Below are 19,425 nucleotides of genomic sequence, written 5' to 3'. Positions count from 1 at the left end.
AACATATACATATATTGCTCACAATAAATCGAGAAAAAAGCAAACAAAAGTGAAGCATTCATTTATAAAAGAGTTACTTTATTAAAAGCTTGCTTACTTCAGGTAATGTACAGCATAAATATGCCTTTTCTATATACACACACCTTTAAACAAACATCTTACAGTGATTATTACTACATGAGTGTGCCAGTTTTTATAAAATATTAATGCTTAATCTGTGCAAATTCAGATTCTATATTTTGGTAGCACAAAATCTAAAATATTGTGGCTTTAATGACAATGTACAGGTTTTACAACTTAGCATTTCCAATATACAGTTACAGGCCTGCGGTATTTTCTTTGTAAAGTTCTGTTACAGATGCAAGTATTAAAAGAAGAAGAAAAAACTGACACCTAAACATAAAAATGTTGTGATTTAATATTATTAATTTATTATCACATTGTAAATCCAAAGGAATAGGATAAAAACTTGCAGTGTTTTGCACGACTCTACAGAAAGGCAAAAGACCACAGGAAAGCAAAGTTAAACTAGATTATTATTTAACTGACCGGTTCAGTTTGTAGCAGGAAAAACCAGCAATAGCTGATAACTACTTAAAAAGAAAACTTCCTCTTAGCTATACAGTCTTAAAATGTGTATTACCCTTAATGGCCAAACTGCTCATGTAAAACCTTCATTCTGTTTCAGTGATATTAATATATTAATCATAGATGCTACTGCTCTACATCTCTATTTACAGGCGGAGGCTGGACTGAGATCATTTGAGTGCAAGTTCAGGTCAATCACATGTGGAAGATCGACTCAAACTCATTGAGTAAGAACTCTACGATCTGGTTCTGGAAGACCAAGTAGGTGGCGATGCTTGCGGTCTCCACCTCCGGTTTGAGTAAAGTTGGGCCGAAAACGATAGCCACGTTCTGTACGCTCATTCTGTTCTCATCGCCATGTTGAATAACCCTGAAAGAAAGAGACAGAGACATGCTGTAGATTCAACTCTAAAACTATGGAAATACATGTATGTAAAATAAACAACATACCTGCGTAAGTGGCTGAAGAGGGCCTCCATTGTGTCACGGTTGGGTGGCGGCAAAGACCGCACCAGACTTCTCATGTGTGCTAGTTTACTGTAATAATCAGGGATTTCTGTATCACAGCACAAGAAAGAACACAAATGAATTCAATTCAAACTTAATTATCACTAGATAGATAGAGAGATTGTAATGTATTACTAGTATTATACAATGAATATATCTATTAAATAAAAATGTCTATACCCCCCCCCCCCAAAAAAAAAGAGTAATGAAACAATATCACTATATACTAAATTATCAGTATAGTTATATTACATAAAAATATAAATATTATGGAATCAAGAAAATCTGAGAAGGATACGATCATGAAAACTGTTCTATTTCACTTTTTTTTTTTTTTTACTACAAATTATGTTATCAGCATAATAATTCTATTAAAGAAAAATATCGAAATTATGGAGTCAAAAAATCAGAAAAGAAATTTAATAAAATTGTTCTCTTTTGCATTTGTGTAGTTTGATTTTTGTATTTTGTAATTGTTAACAATTTTGCAAATTATTTGATCAGCATAATAATTATATTAAATAAATAACAATATCTATATTGTGGAATACACAAAAAAAGAATCTGAGAAAAAAATTAAAATGTTTCTATTTTCCATTTTTTGTACTGTAATGAAACAATATCACTATAAATTATATTAACAGTATAATTATATTACATAAAAATATCAATATTATGGAATCAAGAAAATCTGAGAAAGATACAATAATTAAAACTGTTCTATTTTGCATTTGTAAAGTTTAGTACAACATTTTTTTTACTACAAATTATATTATCAGCATAATAATTATATTAAATAAAAATATCTAAATTATGGAGTCAAAAAAATCTGAAAAGAAAATTAATAAAATTGTTCTCTTGCATTTGTGTAGATTGCTTTTTGTATTTTCTAACTGTTAACAATTTTACAAATTATTTTATCAGCATAATAATTATATTAAATAAATAACAATATCTATATAAAAAAAGAATCTGAGAAAAAAATGAAAATGTTTCAATTTTCCATTTTTTTTGTACTGTAATGAAACAATTTCACTATCAATTAAATTATCAGTATAATTACATAAAAATATCAATATGGAATCAAGAAAATCTGAGAAAGATACAATCATGAAAACTGTTCTATTTTGCATTTTGTAATTGTAAACAATTTTACAAATTATTTTATCAGCATAATAATTATATTAAATAAATAAAATATGCATATTATTGAGTCAAAAAAAATATTACTGTTCGATTAAAAATACATATTGTTCGATTTTGCATTTTTGTAGCTTAATACAACTTTCACTACAAATTATATTATCAGCATAATAATTTGATTGAAAAGCTAAACAGATTTCAGAATGTATTTTTAAGAATGTTTTTAGCATGTCCTCCTTTTGGTTTGGTTTAGACATCTGTGTAAAATCTGATGATTATATATCTAGTTCAGTTTAAATATGGAAGAAAGGAAATTTGACTAAGTTCACAAACATTAGCGGCAGAAATGTGCTTCTTTCTGGCCACTGAAAAACCCACACTGGAACCCCGCTAGAGTCCTACTCCCACATTTCGGGATCTTACTGATGCCACTGATGAAATCATTGAAGAGGCTGTAAGGGAAAAGAGGCTCCTGCAGCTCTCTGAAGAAGAGCTTCAGCGCTCCTGTGATCACGTGGATGTCCCAGTTCCCCTCCTCCAGGTCCAGATCCTCTGGAGGAACAGAGAAACACACGAGTCAGTCAAAGCTGCAGGGAATGGCTTCTAAACTGAGCTAAAGTGTCAAGGGGACACGGACAGTGTGAGTGGAAACGGCACACTGAAAAAACCCCAGCATGACAGCTTAAAGTTACAGCTCCTATTATGAACAAATGCAATAGTGACGTCTTCTTAAATACAAAAGGAAACTAACCAACTATAATACAGAGTATGACATCTTAGTGCAGACGTGAAGACCTATTAAACTGAGCTGATGAAGTGTAAAATGCATGCTGATGAATTATACCATGATCTGCTTTGAAACGCAGTTTCTGGATGACTGCCAAATTCCCACTAACTCTGTAGAGTCCATCGATCCCCAGACCTGATGGAGAACAACCACAACAAAAATCAGCTTTTTTTTTTTTATATTAAATAGGGACGACATTTTTAGACAAACTCAAAAGGTTTAAAGGTGTTTTTAGGTTATTTTTGTCTCAGCAGTCTAACAGCACTCGTCAATGTCAAAATGACTAAGATGGCCAATCAAATCAAAGAAGGTGGGCTTTAGAAAGAAAACAAACATGAATTCCAGTGTGACCGTTCTGTTTATAATGGTGAAAGTCTGTGAGGTCAGATATAAGAAACTAAATATTTCATTTTTGACAACTACCATAAAAAATTTGATGATTAGACAAGAAACATTTAGCCATTTATTTATATATATATATATATATATATATATATACAAATATATATATATATATATATATATATAATTTGCAAATAGTTCAAATGCATTACTTAAAAAAATATGATACACATTATTAATCCAAAGTCAGTTTCAATAATCAAAATTGGCTGTGGTGTAAAGGAAACACACCTCTTTTCTCCACCGTCCGGATGCATTTCTCTACAAAGCTGGGCACTCTGGTCTTTTCTTGAGAGCAGAGATTGTGCAAGTGACAGCCGAATACATTTTCTGTGGATCAAAGGCTCTCATTAGAATCAGTTTTCATCTGAAATCTTCTGTAAAGGTAACAGGAAATGGATGAGGTGAAGCAGTGATGGACCTCTGATATATCCCTTGTCTTTGACCGACTGCAGGGTGGGCCGCTTGAGGAGAAACTTCTTCAGTTTGGTGCGGACCTTCTTCTGATCTGCTTCAGGTGTCGAAGTGGATGAAGGATGACGAGATGCTACTGAACAGGAAGAGGGCAGTACATTTTTATACTCATTTTCTGTATCCTGTACGGTGCTTTCTTTTCAATTTTTTTTTAGTATCTTTAGTTTTTTTTATAAATGGATCAAATTTCATTGGGGGTCAAACCAACATTTTAATTTTTGGACAAAAAAAAAAAAAAAAGACAGAACTTTTTCAAAATATCTTCTTTTTTGTGTTCAACAGAAGAAAGAAAGCCATTCAGGTTTGGAATTACATGAGGAAGAATAATTTATTACCGAATTGTAATTTTTGGGTGAACTATTCCTTTAACCCTCCGCTGGTCTTTGATAATTATAACTGAAATCTTGACTTTTAGAATTTTTAAAATGTTTTGCTTCATCGGAATGATAAGAAACTTGATGCTTTTTCTGGCACTTGCTATATAAACACACACACACAGGTTTTTTATTTTTTTGTGGGGACATTCCATAGGCGTAATTGTTTTTTATACTCTACAAACTATTTTCTATCTGCTTACCCTAGACCTTAAAAATGTCTCCACAAGGTCAAAATTTACTGGTATTGTTATCCTTGTGGGGACATTTGGTCCTCCAAATGTAGGGAATATCAGGTACAGACATGCACTAAATAAATAAATAAAAATAAATTACATTTTAAAAAATTTAAATGGTTTAAAAAATGTTTGCACTGACCTTTGTAGTCAAAAAATGACCACCATAGAAAATGGGAATTATAAGAAATTATAAGCACATAAACATCATCTAGTGGTTGCACAGTGGTATTACATAGGATTTTATGATAACCTTTCTTGTATGGATTTTAAAAATCTTTGCTGTTTTTTTATTAAACACTGTATTAATTTAAATAAATGCTGCATAATTTAAAGGTGAAAATGTCTTGTATCATGAAATCCCCTCAAAATACAAAATATGAAAGAATAAATATCACTGAAACAAAATATGATACATTCCTTTCATTAAAAATAAAAAAGTTAGCCTTAATGCACTTATACCAGAGGGTTAAGAATAATTTGAAGCACTACCATTGCTCATAGTTCTTTTGTCGAAGGATCTGTCCTCTCTGTCTAAGCTTGAGGACTTCTCGCTGATTTCCTCCTCATCTTCAGAGTGGTGCTGGTCCAGATCCTGGCCCACAGCAGTCACAAACACACGGTTGTAGATTATGCAGATTTTGTTAATGTTCATTTTTGGACAACGAAGCAAGACTCACCAGCTGGTGTATGGTATCTGAGATGATTTTATACCAGTCTGTGATGATGCTCTCAGTGTCGTACTGGACCAAGTACTCCACACCATTCCGACTCTTAAGCTGAATGAACAAACACACAAGGAAGATCAAGATGACACACTAGTAAAGTATAGAGTATGTGATCATCCAGCACAGTCGTAGCTAGTCTTGTAACAGCCATACCTCCAAAACATTTTTCTTGCTTGATTTGTCCTTGCTTGCCCAGTTAATTGTTGCCCCTTTCAGCTCGACGATGAATTCTGGAACTATCTGATTTGTCTTGCTCTGCACAATATAAAATACATTCAGTGTTGTGAAACAATGCAAATTCTACATTTGCTGGTTTCGTTCCTCACCGATGCTCCGGCTGGTGACTTTGGATCCTTATGGAATGTCAGTATCCCTCCATGGAGAACCGTCCAGGAATTACTCCAGTTCTTCCTGTGGGACGATTTGTAAAATGTTATACTTTTACATACAAACATAACCGTTTTCATGGAAACACTTTAATGAGTTAACTAACATAAACTGACACTGAGGAATACATTTTTTTTTTTTATTAATTTAAAATAATAAACTGTTCATTGTTACACTAGTTCATGTCCAGTTCAATTAAATAATATTAATAGATATAACTTTTGGCATAAATAATGCATTAATAAATTCTAAAAATTACTACTAGCTGAGATTAATTTAATAAATGCTTTAGAAGTATTTTTCATGTTAATGTTAAAGTAGTAACTCATGTTAGCAAATCGAACCTTACTGTAAAGTGTTACTATTTTCACCAATATAGTTAAATGCCTAAGTGACGTGACATACAGCCAAGTATGGTGACCCATACTCAGAATTCGTGCTCTGCATTTAACCCATCCAAAGTGCACACACACACCGTGAACACACACCCGGAGCAGTGGGCAGCCATTTATGCTGCGGCGCCCGGGGAGCAGTTGGGGGTTTGGTGCTTTGCTTAAGGGCACCTCAGTCGTGGTATCGCCGGCCCTAGACTCAAACCCACAACCTTAGGGTTAGGAGTCAAACTCACTAACCACTAGGCCACGGCTTCCCTAAACTAGGCCACGACTTCCCTATAGACTATCAAAGTACTATGATTGATTTTACATTTACATTTATCAGATTCTTTGACTTATATATATATATATTTTTACACCTAACATGTGTTTCCTGGGAATCGAACACACAACCTTTTGTGCTGCTAATGCAATGCTCTACCACTGAGCCACAGGAATCATTATTTAAGTTCACGATGGCCAGCCTTACCTAATTTTCTTCCCATTTTCAGACACCTTTGTTTTATTCAGGATTCCAGCCTTTTCCAAATTTGAAACCTAAAAAAAATAAAAATTAATGAGTTACGACAGCCTCTCTGAAAGAAAGAAAAAAGTTCAGGATAATGTCTGACATCATGAAAGTGAAGCAAATTATAACCTTTAAGGTTCACCTTAAAATGTCGAACAGAAAAAGTAGATTACTGTTCAGCTGTTTTATCCTTTTAAGTGTAGTAATGGTTTTAAGAGTTAGGAGCAAATCATTTAACACTCCATTCACTCTTTAAATCACTCTTTAAAATGCTCAATCATACAGAATCCAGAGTTAAGAAGTGTTCTTCGTTACAATATCAAGCACAGTTTGAGCTAAAACCCCCTTAACCACAGTAAAACTATGATGTTAATGTTAGCACCTTCATAGCGGTTTAGAGCTGTGCGATAATATAGTTCACATTTTGTGATGATATAAACAATCAGGCACCTGAAATTTGCTATATATATATATATATATATATATATATATATATATATATATGTACACATGTATATGTACACATGTTCAATTGCTTGGTAACACAAATTGCTAATCTGCCAATCACATGGCAGCAACAAAAATCATTTAAACAACAATATCCGAAGAACAAAACTAGCATAAGAACAAACAAAAAATCAGAATGGGGAAGAAAGGGGATTTAAGTGACTTTGAATGTGGAATGGTTGTGGGTGCTAGACGTGCTGGTCTGAGTATTTAAAAAACTGCTGATCTACTGGGATTTTCACACACAACCATCTCTAGGGTTTACAGAGAATTGTCCGAAAAAAAGAAGAGAAAATATCCAGTGAGCTGTTGTGTGGACAAAAATGTTGATGTCAGAGGTCAGAGGCAGACTGATTAGAGATGATAGAAAGGCAACAGTAACTCAAATAACCACTCGTTACACCAAGGTATGCAGAATACCATCTCTGAATGCACAACACGTCGAACCCTGAAGTAGATGGGCTACAGCAGCAGAAGACCACATCGGGTGCTGCTCCTGTCAGCTAAGAACAAGAAACGGAGGCTACAATTCGCGCAGCCAAAATTGGACAATAGAAGACTGGAAAAACATTGACTGGTCTGATGAGTCTCGATTTCTGCTGCAACATTCAGATGGTAGAGTCAGAATTTGGCGTAAAGAACATGAAAGCATGGATCCATCCTGCCTTGTCTCAATGGTTCAGGCTGCTGGTGGTGGTGTAATGGTGTGGGGGATATTTTCTTGGCACACTTTGGGCCCCTTAGTACCAATTGAGCATGGTTTAAACGCCACGGCCTACCTGAGTATTGTTGCTGACCATGACAATCCCTTTATGAGTACAGTGTACCCATCTTCTGATGGCTACTTCCAGCAGGATAATGCACCATGTCACAAAGCTCAAATCATCTCAGACTGGTTTCTTGAACATGACAATGAGTTCACTTTACTCAAACGGCCTCCACAGTCACCAGATCTCAATCCAATAGAGCAACTTTGGGATGTGGTGGAGGACGGGAGAGTCGCATCATGGATGTGCAGCCGACAAATCTGCAGCAACTGTGTGATGCTATCATGTCAATATGGACCAGAATCTCTGAGGAATGTTTCCAACAGACTGTTGAATCTACACCATTAAGAATTAAGGCAGTTCTGAAGGCAAAAGGGGGTCCAACCCGGTACTAGCAAGGTGTACCTAATAAAGAGGCCAATGAGTGTATATACTGTATAACCACCAGGGGCCAGTGTGGCAAAATACTATTGTGTGCATATGAATCAATTAAATGGGTCATTCTTCTAGTCATATTTTAAAACTTTTGATTAGACATTGGTCCACTTGTCCTAACCTGCATAAATACTTTTACTCAGCATGTTTTGTGTAACTGCTTCATTATATTCTCCTGTGGAATTTATGGAGCACCTCTATACTGGCATTATAAAACCCAACACTTACCAAGGAAAAGAGAGAAAAACATGTCAATACGTTTTGTTTCCTCATGACACAGCATGCCATTCATGGCAGTAACCACATAGTGAGCATATAATAATCACATGAATGGTGCCTGAAGATTTCCTTCATGTAAAATTTAGATCAAAATGTATATTTTAAAAGATATAAGCGATTTGATCTGGAGTCTTACATTATGTGGCATCTCAGGAGAGCTGGAGGCATCGCTGTCTGGTGTATACTGAGGATATGATGAGTGGCTTCTGTTGAGAGAAAATAACAGGTAAATCACACTTTGCATTTACAATAATGGCCTAGAAAAAAAAACAAAAAAAACAAGACAATTTAAATATGGTGAAATATACAGTTTTCATTACACAACTACAGTTTTCAGTTCAGTGAAAACAGGGTAAATGTTGAGTATATGTTTGCATATTGAAATGATAGGATCTAAAATACTAGGTGGGTAGGAGGAATTTAAATAGAGCAACTCTATAACAAACTGAGTCTCAGGTGCATTCTAGAGCCTATTTAGGAAACACGGTCACTAAGGACACGCATGAAGGATCAGGTGTGCAGCACATGCATCAGGGCATCACTCTTTGTTTATGAGTGTGGGTGAGCTGTTGGATGAACTAACACATGATGCAGAGCTAGAAATTCAAAGAAAATGTGTGTGAGTACATACATCTTCCTGGTATCCTGTACTGCGCCTCCAGTTTTGCTTGGATCCCATTGTGTCCTGCTCTAATGAGGCCCCATTTCCCACGCCATACTGTCCTAGGCTTCCAGAGTACTAAAAGTGCGAGAGAGAATTTCTATTCAGAAATGTTAACTTTATGACAGGTTTTTGTACTTTTTTGAGCTTGTTAGTACATTGTAATAAAATGGGTTTTTCTACTTCAAAATTTCATGTTTAATTTGATTTGTTACTTGCCTTTGTTTGTAATTATTTGTGAATGTGTATTAATCACCACCCAGTTTTACATCCACTTTTACAAAAAAACAAAACAAAAAAAAAAAAAAAAAAAAAAACAGCATGGACATTGTCAAATATATAATTTTGTGTTTCACATTATCATTTGGAATCAGAATGACATGAAAGTAAGTCGTTTCACTTAATTTTTTTTTTAGGTGAACACCCCCTTTAGGACAGTGGTTCACAGCAATCTTTCAAGAAGAACGATTAAAATTATCCTGAAGCACCAAAAAAAAAAAAAAAAAAAAAATCAAGTTTAAAGATGTTTAATTCACCCCTTGACAGGCAGGTTTCCCATGGACTTGTGAAACTTAGATATCCAGACTTGGATAAGTTAAGAAAATGAATAAAATGTAATAAGTTTTGGCCATTTTTACACATTTAATGAATATACGTTTTTCTACCATTACCACTCTCTAAAATATTTTACCAACAGGAATGACATTCTTTCTTCTGAGGAACACAAAAGAAGATGTTTTGAAGAATGTGGGTAATCAAACCGTTTCGGAAACTGAAACGATTAGTTACCAGCATTTTTCTAAATATCTTATTTTGTGTTTTACAGAAGAAAGAAAGTCATACAGGTTAGTAAATGATAACAGACTTTTAATTTCTGGTTGAACCATCCCTTTATTCCAATCACGAACAGCTGAAAAAGTCATGGGGCCTTTGAATATTGTTATAGATAAGGGGGGACAAAAAGATTGAGAACAACAGCTTTAAGACCCGTCCACTCAAAGGACAATAACTATAACAAAAAAGTTTTAATAATCATTCTAATTCTATAAGAACAGGAAATTTCACACCACAACTATAACAATAACTACAAACAGAAATGTTATCAGATCAGAATCACTCTCAGGACGATTTCTTCCAGCTGATGAATGATAAAAAACATTGACAGCCAATCAGAATCCACCTGGCTTCACATAAAGCGCAAGCATTTAAAGCAGATGATAACATAACAGCAGTGTCCTTATAACAAACAGAACTTTATTGTCCGCTAAGTCTGGGCGCTAATATAGTTATCGTTCTTGGTGTGAACAGACCTTCAGGTGGACAATCCCAAATTCCCCCACAGTATCTCACCTCAGGCAAGTTCCACTGGGAGTCGCTGCCATCTCGCAAGTAGTAGTATATCCGTCCTTGATCGTCTAGCGACTTGATCCACTGTCAACAAGACGCTTCATTAAGTTCACCAAATTACAAAACTAGCCTACAGCCATACTATACTATTCATCCACATCACTAATAATCAGCCCAAATAATAAGTAAGCCGGCCCAAAACAAGGAGACGTCAAGGTCAGTGTCAAGAGTCCTGTACCTGTTCCTGCGTGTAGTCGCTCGTGAAGACCCAAGCTCCTTCAGCGTCGATGCTGAGGGTCCAGCCTGGTGGCACGCTGTGATCCAGACTTGCTCTGGGGATTGAGAGCTTCTTCACTTGAATCAAAGTATACTCTGATGGCATTGAGTAAGGAGATGCTTCCTCCAGATCTGGAGATGCAGGGTAGTCTTCCTCAGGAAGCGGAGGCTACATTTTGGGGAGTTAAGAAGACAAAAGTTTTATTCAAACTTTACAAAAAAAATTACAAAAAAATTACAAAAAAAATCCTAAAAGAAATAGAACTCATTAACTTTGTTTGAGAAACCTTTTTTAAAATATTATTATTGCAGTTTATTAATTGCATTTGTTTGTCACATAAATTATAAATAAAATTTTTTATTATACAATTTTTTTTTAAAGGGGTCATATGATGCGATTAAAATTTTTCCTTTCTCTTTGGAGTGTTACAAGCTCTTGGTGCATGAAGAAGATCTGTAAAGTTGCAAAGACTAAAGTCTCAAATCCAAAGAGATATTCTTTATAAAAGTTAAGACTCTGCCATGCCCCCCTGAAACGGCTCATTCTAACACGTCCCCACATGTCTACATCACGATGTGGGAAGATTTGCATAACGCCTCCGAAATGTTCACGCAAAAAAAGAAGGTGCAACTTTTATTCTTGCTGTTGATGCTGCTGTCATGTTGTGGAGACGCTGTGTGTTTCGTTGTGAAAGCGAAAATACTTTGTTCGGTCTTCCGAAAGAGGACACAACTAGAAATCAGTGGTTAAGTTGTATTTACAACACTGTTCCAGAACAGTTCAACCAAATATTCAGATGGGTGCAGTGCATTTTATGCAGGATGAGGACGAGGACGAGGACGAGGACGAGGACGGTTTCCTGTGAGATTAGCCTTCAATGCCGGTATCTGTTTCTATAAAGTGGGGCAATTCCAACTTTGCAAGGACAGTCTGGCGCTTCTGACTCACAGCCTGTAAGTACGTTTACATATTTAAAGAATTTGCCACCCATTCAACACGAGTTTTGAGCAGTGTAGAGTAGTGCTTGTTGTCTGTCATTTCTCCCATCACAAATGCAGACATGGAACCTGGTTTTATGTTTACGCAGCACGATACGCAACGCAACGTAAAAAACACAGTATAAGTCATTATAATCCATAATTATGTCCCCACTGGATGCAACAACTGGCTCGTTTGTAATGGGTTTTATTTGTTTTGTCTCATCGTGCTGGGAGACGGTATCACAGTACGGTGAGGGGCGTAAGATTTCCATCACACACTTGAGGAATTCGCCAATCACAAAGCACTGGATAGCTGGCCAATCAGAGCGCACCTCGCTTTTCAGAACGATGAGCTTTATAAAAATCGACTCATAACACAAGGCATAGAATAGAAAAAAAAAAATAAAGTAAATTATAATGTGTTTTAAAAACCTTAAAAAACATAAAACAGCAGAAACACATTGCGTTACACCAAATACACCAAATAATTTTCTTTTTAGCAACATCATATGACCCCTTTATTCTGCATGAGGAAGGAGAAATTTTTGAATTTATATCCACAGACATTTAAAAGTTTAAAAAAATTAACTATTCTATGCCAAAATATAACCTGTAAAAATAATCCAAACTAAAAATTTATAATTTGGGGGGGGGGGGGGGGTCAAAATGGTTGAAAGCTATAGGCTTTAATTAATGTAGCACCATATTTAATTTTTGACTGTGAGGGATAGAAGTACAGTGTGTTCAATAGATTGTAATGTTGTCTAACATTGTGATTGTTCAGCTAACAAAACTTCTTTCCTAAAAAACATTCAGTAGACAAAAACCGACCATGGGCCTTTATACGGTGGGTTGTAAAGACAGTCAATTCCTCACAGCCTCGTTTTCATCCATGTAAAATTCAATATATGCACATAAATACCATAATATGGTAAAATGAAACCTCCATACCGGGCAATCTTCCAGAAACTGCTCTGGTGAGGTGATATCCTCGGGGGGATCCCATGAGCTCTGACCCGACACAATGTTAAAGAAGTAATGCCTGCCAGTATTCTCATCCAGCACCTTCTCCCAGTCCGAGCTCCACCTCTGAGGAGAAGGGCCTACGGGTGAGCTGATGGGAGACTGGGGGAACGAGGGAGGAGAACAGGCCTCCTCCGTCCTCACTGATGACTCCATGGAGGAGCTGAGCGGATACTCCCAGGTGCTGCGACCCGTAGAGGGGTGGAAGTAGTACTCTTTCCCGCTCTGGTCGTCAGTATGGATCTCCCATCCCGCAGAGTCTAAAAGAAGGGTATCGGGAGGCTCTGGGAACTCCTGTAATGGAGAAGCAATGGTACTGGAGGTGTCAGTGATACTCCGACGCAGCCGGGGGAGGTTTACATACACTGCTGTGAGAGCGCTGTCATCCTCCACCTGATGGACAAAAATGACACCCGTGAATGCATGTACTTGTACAAAACATGATGCCAAAGACACCCAAATATGATGATCTCTTTGCAAGGAGCACCTTTTTTAAATACTAAGGAAGCTATATTTTCACATATGAAGACTCATTTAGTGTGCAAGTGTAAGACATTTTTATGTACAATATATTAAAGACAACGTTGTGTAAAGAATTAAATAATGTTTAACATTAAATGAAATAAAAAACTTCTCATTTAGTTTAAGTGCTTAAACTAAAACTAAATAAAACTTTATAAAAACTATAAATAAAAACAAAAAAAACTTTAACTACAATAAAATGAAAACAAAAATATTAAAATAAAATCTAATTCAAAATGTTAACAAAAACTATAATACTAAGCAAATAATAACAATAATAAACACTGAAAATAATAATAATAATTTTGACCTTACCAAAGCCAAAAAAAATAAAAAAAAATAATAATAATAATAATAATAATAATAAATATTATATATATATATATATATATATATATATATATATATATATATATATATATATATATAATTATAACAACAATACAACAATAACAATTAATATAATATAATATAATATAATATAATATAATATAATATAATAATATAATATAATATAATATAATATAATATAATATAATACTGTATAATGTGAATACAAATTATATATAAACTGAATTGTCTTTATACATATTAAACTGTAAGTTCTAAAAAACATGCTATAAAATATACCTATATGTTTTTTTCTCAAAATTTAATACACCCATGTTCAGATGCAAATAAATGTGATAAAATATGTGATATTTTGTAAACACACACACACACATATGTATATAGACGACAAATGTATAAAATCAACTTTTTTTGTTAAGGATATTAAGCTTCTGAGTAGCTACTCAGGATGAAGATATCATATCAAATCATATATTATACGATCATGAAATGCTAGAAATGGTGTGCATTTGACTGAAGACACGTGTAACTTGATTCAGATGACCTTTCACAGTGATACTGACTTATGTAAACGGGTGATTGTGTTATGCCACAAACATTCATACAAAGAGCAAAACAAACAGCGGATGGATGGAGCATCTGTTTTCACACCTTCCTCCCACAATCCTCTCCTATGCAAAATGATGAACCATGCTCGGAGGGACTCTCCACATCACCAAAAAAGAAAACCAAAACCAAACGCTCCTTAACCTGCGGAACATTCAGCACACACACTACTGTGAACTGTGTCGACTTGGGTTCAAACTAACAAGGTGATTTCAGCTAGGCCTGAAGCCTCATGTGCCCATTACAGAAAGAGAGCACTTCCTATGTGCGCTGATCTCAGGAAACAGAGCAAGAGATGACAGTTGTAAAAGAAGTAAACCACAAACAGATAGCTGCAGATAACTTTTCATCTTTTTTGTTTGTCCTATTTATAGATGGGCAAAACCACAGCAGATAAATCTCACATGGTCCTGATTAGAGAAAGGAGCCTGTCTCATCCCACAGATGGACTGTCAGTGTTTGTGCTACTGCTGTGATGGACATATTTTTGAACAATAACGCTGATCAGGATCATCAGAAGATGTCGATCTAGGAACATGTCTTACTTGGCAAAATCACAGCGACCGGTACTAGACCAGCGATTATAGGACTGATCCCAGAACAGGGCAATCTGTCAACTTTACTGCATGAACTGTCTTTCCGTAAAGACACGTTCATATTGTTATAGCTGTTTGAAGAAAATGTGAGTGGGATTAGCAAGCCAAGTTCGTTTACCGTTAACCATCAGGACTGGATGGGCAGGAAAACATGTGAATGTACTTCTTCAAATTGTGGCAAAACATGATTTAAAAAATAAAAATTTACATTATTACAAAGTGCACTTTTTAAAAGTGTAGTTAAGTATGTCAAGAAATACTGTCTTTAAGATCACTCAAGTGGCCTTTTTTCATTAATACTGCACACATTATCTGCAAGACAGTTGTACAGTAAATACACTTCAAGTCCATATTCAATATGATTAAGTGCACTTTTTTTCACACGGATGTGTAATGGTCACTGACACATTGCCAAAGTGTTGCTATGTGGTGGTTAAGGTGCTCGGGACGGTTTTTAGCACGTTATTTTTGAGGTTGTTAGATGGTTGCTTCCTGGCTCAAGTCTCTGTGATAAGCTTGCTCTCATAGAAAAGTAATAGCAAACCTCTTCTCAACAAATAGCACGATTTATGGTGTCATTCATATGCAATCATATTCATTTGCTTATGCATGTTGCATAAGCAGTGCACAGACTTTTACTACTTAGGGTTCGGGGTTTGTTCAAATGCTTAACTGTAAGTAGCCCTAGAAGAAAATGAGTAATAGTATTAAAAAGCACGCTATATAGTAAAAACAAATGTGGTAAATTAATTGAAAATAAGCAGTAGGCTTTAGTTTGCTCTTAAGGTTGTTTTATCCACCAATGCTGAACAGGGATTGCAAAATATATTTTGATACGGAAGAACACATGCAGTTCCCTGCGCATGCATGTAGAGAAGATGGCTGTGGAATAGATGTTTATATGCTTACTGCAGCACTGAGCTCACCTTTAGCCTCGAGAGAGGCCTGTATGAGGACACACCTCTCCTGAGGAACGTCTGTGGGACAGAGACAGAAATAGAGACAGAAAAGGTACAAGAGAGCAAGAGTGACAATCGAAGCGCAACAGCGGAAATCAAAGCTAGTGCGCCGGCACATCATATCCTGGGTCTATATTTACCAGCCTTTGGTGCAGACCAATCTGTCTCTCAGCCGCAAGTGCCAAAATGCATCAACTGACAGGAAACAGGCTTATTATTATAATCATTAAAAACAATAGCCACACAAATGCACCTGCCATATTCAACACTGAAGAAGAACTGAGTGATCAAGATAATAAAATGAATAAAAATGCAAAATCTGTCAAAATATTATTTACTGTATTTGTGGAATACAAAAGGAAAAGTGGGAGTGTTCCCATTATGTCACGGTTAAAATTGAACTTATATGGTTGTCTGTCTATATGACCTATATTCTAGGTTTTCAAAAACTCTGACTGATATTTAAGTCTTCATTATTAGTGAAGATGCAATTGTCTTTTCTTCTCTGTTGTGTGACATACACTACTGATCAAAGGTTTGGAATAATTATGATTTTAATGAATGCATTTTTAAAATAAATCTCTTCAAGGCTGCATTTATTTCATTAGAAATATCATAAAAACAGTACTTTTGTGAAATATTATTTACATTTAAAATAACTGTTTTCTATTTAAATATATTTTAAAATGTAATTCATTCCTGTGATGCAAAGCTGAATTTTCAGCATCATTACTCCAGTCTTCAGTGTCACATGATCCTTCAGAAATCATTCTAGTATGCTGAGTCACAGCTAAAGAAACATTTCTTAACAATAGCAATGTTGAAAACAGTTTTTGCTGCTTAATAATGATGTGGAAACCAAATAATAACTAAATAAATAAACATTTTTATTCAGCAAGGATGCATTACATTGATCAAAAATGACAGTGAAGACATTTAAAATATTACAAAATATTTCTGTTTTAAATAAATGCTGTTCTTTTGAACTTTCTCTTCATCAAAGAATCTATCACAGTTTCCGCAAACAGTATTAATCAGTAGCAAAAACTCTTTTCAACATTAATAATACTAACACTAATAATAATGAAGCACTAAATCAGCATATTAGAAAGATTTTGATTTAATCAGTTCATTAATTGTCCATCTATAACTGATTGACCTTGATAGCCTCAATCCTCATTCACTTTCACTATGTGCAAAAGAGCGTCCAGTACATTCTTTAACATTTCTCCTTTTGTGCTTCACAGAAGTCATGCAGGTTTCTAACAACATGAGTGTGAGTGGCCTAAATGATGACAGAACTTTCATTTGTGGCTGCACTATCCCTTTAAAACGCTTTAAAGCAAAGGGAGTGATGAAATCCCCAGCCTTAAATGTATGCCATCCTTTTGTGAGATAAATTTAGATGATCTGAATGCGCTGGCCAACAGAGACAGCCACACAACCTGTATAAGTCATTGTACAAGTAGGCTAACTGAGAGAAAAAGAGAAAGCAGCAGTGGATGTATAGGGAGAAACCAATAAACTGGCATTGAGAGACACAGCCTGGAACCATGCAGACTGAGCAACTGAAGGAAACTTCCTTTTTCCGATCAAAACTGCAGAGATGCTAAAGGGCAACGTCTTGCAGCTGCTCTGTTTTAGAGTTTTACAGAACTGGACAACTGTACTGTGACAAACACTTGACCCTGATGATGTTTAAAAAGTGCTACGCCGGGGAGTGTCTCAACAGGAAGAGACCACATCCTAGCTGAGAACAACACAAAAGCACACTTCTGTATTCAAAATCCATGCACTGAAACACTAGCTAGTGATTTTAATGCACACTGCTCATATATAAACGCTATGTGTTACTTATTGCACAGTCATGCCAATTCATTACTTTTCACACATCAAAGTAAAACAAAAAGTATTTCCGTTCCCAGAAACCAAATTTTAAAGGGTTGTGGACATACCTGCGTGTTCAGAGAGAGAGGCATCGCGCTTCTGGGTCGGTGGTTGGTCCGAATCTTAGCGTAAAAATCCACCATGCCTTTGTTTAGATCAGTCAATACAGACAACAGTCAAACTCTAAATTATCCAGCAGTGAGCATCATGGTGAACAGGCTGATCCTGCACACATGCACGCGCACACACACACAAAATCATGCAGACATATACACACTCTGTGTCTGCAGCCGACGAGGCCACTAATGAACATCTGTCTTGAAGTGCTACTCTGCTAGAGTGAAAGGGGGAGGGGGCAGATACACAGAACAGACGGATGGAGAGACAGAGGCAGGCATGACCGTCTGAATACATAAAGATGCAAAGAGACAACGGGTCAAAAAAGAAGTGTTGACACTGAGAAGGTGTGTAATTTCAGGTATCTTTGCAAACATAAAAATCTTATAAACTCTCAAGTCTGAATTGTCTAAGTTCCTCTTTTTCCTCATCGAAACAGAACCTACACCAGTCAAAGTCACTGACTTGAGTACATTTCCTCAAAATTACACATTTTGACCGTAACACCTCTGACACCCAAAAAAAGCTTCCTCCATAAACAATACAGGACTGCTCAGAGATCAGTCTTTTATAACTCAGTTTAAAGTGAACAGGAATTCATAACTGACCTTATTTTCTTAAAACTTGTTCCTGGTCTTATTCATTGGTGCATGATATTATAAAGAAATTAAGTCTTTATCTTTCTTGAAAAATGTATTAAGTTTAAACAAATTCCCTTTCCTAATGATTTCACTTGGTTTCATGGGCGATTATGTTACTACTGGCCAAATAGCCATTCAGGCATTATTTATATTATATTATATATATATATATATATATATATATATATACAGTATTAAATTATATTATATTATATTATATTATAGGGTACTATAAAAAATCATATTATATTATATTATATTATATTAAAGAAAGCACATTTCTGACTTTTAATTGTAGATTTTACTATCTTGAGATAATTTTTAGTTTTTATAAATATTTTCAGTTAGCTTTTATTGTTATATTTTATCTTTTAAATTTACATTTTAATTTTTATTGATAGTTTATGTAATTTGTGGTGCATCTTTGTCAATTTTAATATATAATATATATATGTCTATATAACTGCAAAAAATAAGTGTGATTTTCACTGTAAAATTCTGTGAAAACGCTATGGAAAAAAACTCTTATTTAACCAGATATTTAAAGTAATTTTACAGTAAAATGCTATCAATTTCACAGTCTTAAAAGTAAAAAAAGAACAAATCAACGTATAATTTAGTCAAAAACTGTAAACTGACATTCACAGATTTCCCTGCATGACACTTCATATTTAAACGTAATTTTTAAAAAAAATCATGTTTCTTGATAGTTTTTGTTATCTAGTTGTTTAATGAATGTTTATTGCATTATTTAAATGTCGTGTGTTACCATGATGGTGTTTTTTGTTTGCATGAATGACCCTGTGCATCTGTATACTACTAGTATATACTTCAGCTTGTGGAATAGCTGCTTATGATTACCTTCTGCATTATTCTTCATGTGGCTTCCACTTTTACCACCTTCATTTTTATGGTGGTTGTCAGTATAATGCTAAAGGTAG

The 19,425-nt window shown here is 35.1% G+C and overlaps 1 protein-coding gene across 1 annotated transcript in view; it reads right to left on the bottom strand.

Moving 5' to 3' along the window:
• Positions 1-57: 57 nt before the first annotated feature.
• LOC109080946 (rho GTPase-activating protein 12-like) overlaps positions 58-19,425 on the bottom strand; it is a 31,327-nt gene continuing 11,959 nt past the window's right edge. Inside the window, exons 4-22 of the mRNA XM_042768267.1 lie at positions 17,795-17,898; positions 15,807-15,857; positions 12,734-13,198; positions 10,764-10,970; positions 10,529-10,609; positions 9,145-9,256; positions 8,838-8,841; positions 8,654-8,723; positions 6,491-6,558; positions 5,566-5,650; positions 5,393-5,494; positions 5,192-5,290; positions 5,004-5,106; positions 3,849-3,974; positions 3,659-3,757; positions 3,083-3,160; positions 2,662-2,790; positions 1,039-1,144; positions 58-958 (exon numbers count right to left, since the gene is read on the bottom strand). Of these exons, the coding sequence (XP_042624201.1) occupies positions 784-958; positions 1,039-1,144; positions 2,662-2,790; positions 3,083-3,160; positions 3,659-3,757; positions 3,849-3,974; positions 5,004-5,106; positions 5,192-5,290; positions 5,393-5,494; positions 5,566-5,650; positions 6,491-6,558; positions 8,654-8,723; positions 8,838-8,841; positions 9,145-9,256; positions 10,529-10,609; positions 10,764-10,970; positions 12,734-13,198; positions 15,807-15,857; positions 17,795-17,898 (2,264 nt within the window). The 3' untranslated portion in view covers positions 58-783. The remainder of the gene's footprint in view (positions 959-1,038; positions 1,145-2,661; positions 2,791-3,082; positions 3,161-3,658; positions 3,758-3,848; positions 3,975-5,003; positions 5,107-5,191; positions 5,291-5,392; positions 5,495-5,565; positions 5,651-6,490; positions 6,559-8,653; positions 8,724-8,837; positions 8,842-9,144; positions 9,257-10,528; positions 10,610-10,763; positions 10,971-12,733; positions 13,199-15,806; positions 15,858-17,794; positions 17,899-19,425) is intronic.

The sequence above is a fragment of the Cyprinus carpio genome, chromosome A12 (genome assembly GCF_018340385.1).
Source record: "Cyprinus carpio isolate SPL01 chromosome A12, ASM1834038v1, whole genome shotgun sequence".
NCBI classification, from domain to species: Eukaryota; Metazoa; Chordata; class Actinopteri; order Cypriniformes; family Cyprinidae; genus Cyprinus; species Cyprinus carpio.
Note: the sequence above shows the minus strand (reverse complement) of the source record. Positions and strands in the feature narration are given on the sequence as shown.